General features: G+C 40.3%; 1 protein-coding gene across 1 annotated transcript; it reads left to right on the top strand.

Moving 5' to 3' along the window:
- Nucleotides 1–680: 680 nt before the first annotated feature.
- On the top strand, nt 681–2,846 carry LOC141601612 (uncharacterized). Its single transcript, XM_074421905.1, has one exon. It carries the CDS (start codon nt 681–683, stop codon nt 2,844–2,846), a length of 2,166 nt encoding a protein of 721 aa, XP_074278006.1.
- Nucleotides 2,847–3,210: the final 364 nt, after the last annotated feature.

Here is a 3,210-nt window from a genome sequence, read left to right as displayed (position 1 = left end):
ATCTAGACGCTTGGATTAGATTGTTCATTAATTAGGCTGCTTAGTTTCGCGTTTCGAACTGAGTAATATTATCTAAGGAGCATTTAAAACTCTTGTATGTTTTACAACGGGATACTCAAGTGATAAATTAGGATTAGCGGTCGACGATCAATTGTTAACTAGTAGTGGATAAACCTTGACTCGGGACCTTTTAGCCATCTGAATTCATCTCATTTACTTATTGCTTTTTCGTATTAGTTCATTAGTTATAATCAATCTCAAAACCCCCTATATTATTGTTACTTGTGCTCTTTACTTTTTACACATTAATTACATCGCCTTCCCTGTGGATTCGACACTCGACTTACCTCTACTATATAGTTAAGGTAATAGGACTTTATTACTAATTTTTGGGAGCCTACGACTTCGGCTCCCCAAATTTTGGCGCCGTTATCGGGGAAGGCAATAGTTAATTTGTGTGTTTTGTAGTATAGAGTCTTAGTTTTGTTTTAGTTTTGTTTATGCATAATACCCGTTCTACTAACCATCCACTCGAGCCTTACAACCCAGAGATTGAACGGACACTTTTCAGGTTGAGACATATCAGTGGGAGCCAGTTAGTTGTTTTCGAGCACCAAGATTCCAAGGAGGATTTACACTCTGATTCAGATACTTAGTAAATTTCTATTACCACTGAGAATATGGCCCGAGAGACCCGTACATTAAAGGAGCTCACAGCTCCAAATCTTGCTGTTCAACAATTATGCATCACTTTTCCAGCATTGGATGATGGGGTTACTTTTGAACTGAAATCTGGGCTGATACATCAATTACCAAGTTTCAGTGGGACAAGTATTAAGGATCCGAATAAGCATCTTTCGGACTTTCATATTGTGTGCACCGGTATGAAGCCAGTTGATGTCACAGATGAGCAATTAAAATTGAGAGCCTTTCCTTTCTCATTGAAAGGCAATGCGAGAGACTGGTTAATAAACTATCTACCACCGGCGAGTATCACTACTTGTATAGGTATGAAGAAAGAATTCTTGGAGAAGTATTTTTCGCCTTCTCGATCAGCTCAATTGAAAAGAGCCATAAGTAATATTGAGCAGCAAGACGAAGAAACTTTGTTCGAGTACCTTGAAAAGTTTAAGCAGTTATGTCCCAGTTGCCCCTACCATGGTTACTCCGAACATGATCTCATAATGTATTTTTGTAGTGGACTGAACCAAGATGACCGCAGTATGATTCATTCTGCTTGTGGAGGAAATATAGTGAACAAGAATCCAGATGAAGCTTGGGAGGTTATCACAGAGCTAGCTGAGACCTCTAGACAGTTTGAGAGAAGACCTTCACGGAGAGGAGTGAGTGATATGGGTGTTAATCCTGGCTTGGAGGAAAAGGTTGATAATATTGCTTCCACACTCCATGATATGTTATCTGGCAGACAAACAGATGTTATTTGTGGTATATGCTCTATTAAGGGTCATCCTAGCGATTTGTGCCCTCAAATGCAAGAGGGTGATTCTAAGACGGTGAATGGTGTATGGGAGAGTATTCCAAACAAGAAATGGGATCCATACTCTAATACTTATAATGAAGGATGGAAAGCTCATCCCAACTTCCGTTGGAGAAATTCTCAAGCTAGCTCATCATCTGGCCCTTCTAGAGGTCAGTTTATTATGCGACCACAAGAGCAACCTTCCATTACTCAGGCACCACCACAAGTTATACCGAGCCCACCAATGTCTACCGAGGATATGATTCGGGCTCTTACCATTAGTGTCACTCAAGATAGAGCAGAAAATAAGCAGAATTTCAATCAAGTTAGTCAATTGGCTACTGCGGTCAATCGGTTGGAAGCTAAACAATCAGGTACTTTACCATCTCAGACAATTCTGAATCCTAGAAAGAATGTGAGTGCTGTGTCATTGAGAAATGGTAGACAATTGGTGGAGATTGAAAAGCCAAAAGCTAAGCCTAAGGTGGTGATTATCCAAGAAGAAGAGGAGTTAGTGGTGGAAGATGATAAGCTACTGAAAGATGGAGGAGAAGAGGATGCATATAATTCAAAGGAGGTGACACAATCTATGCCTTCATATGAGCCACTCCCACCTTTTCCCGAGGCTTTGAAGGACACAAGGAAGAAGGAGCCTGACGCTGATATTTACGAAACCTTTCGTAAATGCGAGGTAAATATTCCTTTACTTGAGTTGCTTAAGAGTGTTCCTAGGTACGCAAAGTTTTTAAAAGAATTTTGTACAATTAAAAGAAATCAAAAGGAACTTAGTTTGAAAAAGCCAAAGGGTAAAGCTAGTGAATTTGTATCGGCTTTGTTTAAGAGTAAGACCCCTCCCAAGTGTAGTGATCCGGGTGTCTTTACTATACCTTGCACTATAGGTGATACACGGTTTGAAAGAGCCATGTTAGATCTAGGGGCGTCAATAAATGTTCTCCCCTACCATGTTTATGAGTCTCTTAAGCTTGGTCTTTTAAAGAGTAATAGGGTGGTAGTCCAACTTGCTAATCGGTCTAGTGTTCACCCTAGGGGAGTAGTAGAGAATGTAATGGTTAAGGTAGATCAGCTGGTTTTTCCAGCTGATTTCTATGTTTTGGATATGGCACAGGAGGTCGACGGAGTCCCAATTTTATTGGGCCGTCCATTCTTAAAGACCGCAGGAACCCGAATTGATGTTCCAAATGGTTCCTTGACTATGGAGTTTAATGGGAAGGTGGTTAAATTTGAAATTAATCCACCTAATTCAACTAATTCTATGGTTTATTCTCTTTGTGCTATTGCTACTAACCATAATTCTATGAGAAGCTGGAAGCCACCACTTCCGAGCAAAGATTGTGAGATTTTGTAGAACTCCCCACCTAGAGAGAAAAGGTGTATTCTTCTATGGGAGAATCTTAAAGATGCTGAGGCTGGTAAAAGAAAGGGTAAGACTTGGTTTGATAAACTAATTCACCGGAAGGGCTCCGGTAAAGTAACACAAGTCATATATATCAAGTCAAGTAGTGCTCACCCCATTCCATTGATAAGGTAACTTTCTAGACTCTTACTTAAGTCGGGTGGTTTACCACTCCGCGAGATGTCGAGCCAACGACGTTAAACAATAGCGCTTCTGGGAGGCAACCCATAGATTAGTGTGTGCATTTTTTTGCAAAAAAAAAACGAAAAAAAACAATCGGAACTGCCTTGATTTCTGGTGTTGGCGACATAAGAAG

The sequence above is a fragment of the Silene latifolia genome, chromosome 9, assembly GCF_048544455.1.
Source record: "Silene latifolia isolate original U9 population chromosome 9, ASM4854445v1, whole genome shotgun sequence".
NCBI lineage: Eukaryota > Viridiplantae > Streptophyta > Magnoliopsida > Caryophyllales > Caryophyllaceae > Silene > Silene latifolia.
Note: the sequence above shows the minus strand (reverse complement) of the source record. Positions and strands in the feature narration are given on the sequence as shown.

Coding starts and splice junctions, on each gene's coding strand:
- LOC141601612 (XM_074421905.1), top strand. CDS start 681: ATGGCCCGAGAGACCCGTACATTAAAGGAGCTCACAGCTCCAAATCTT.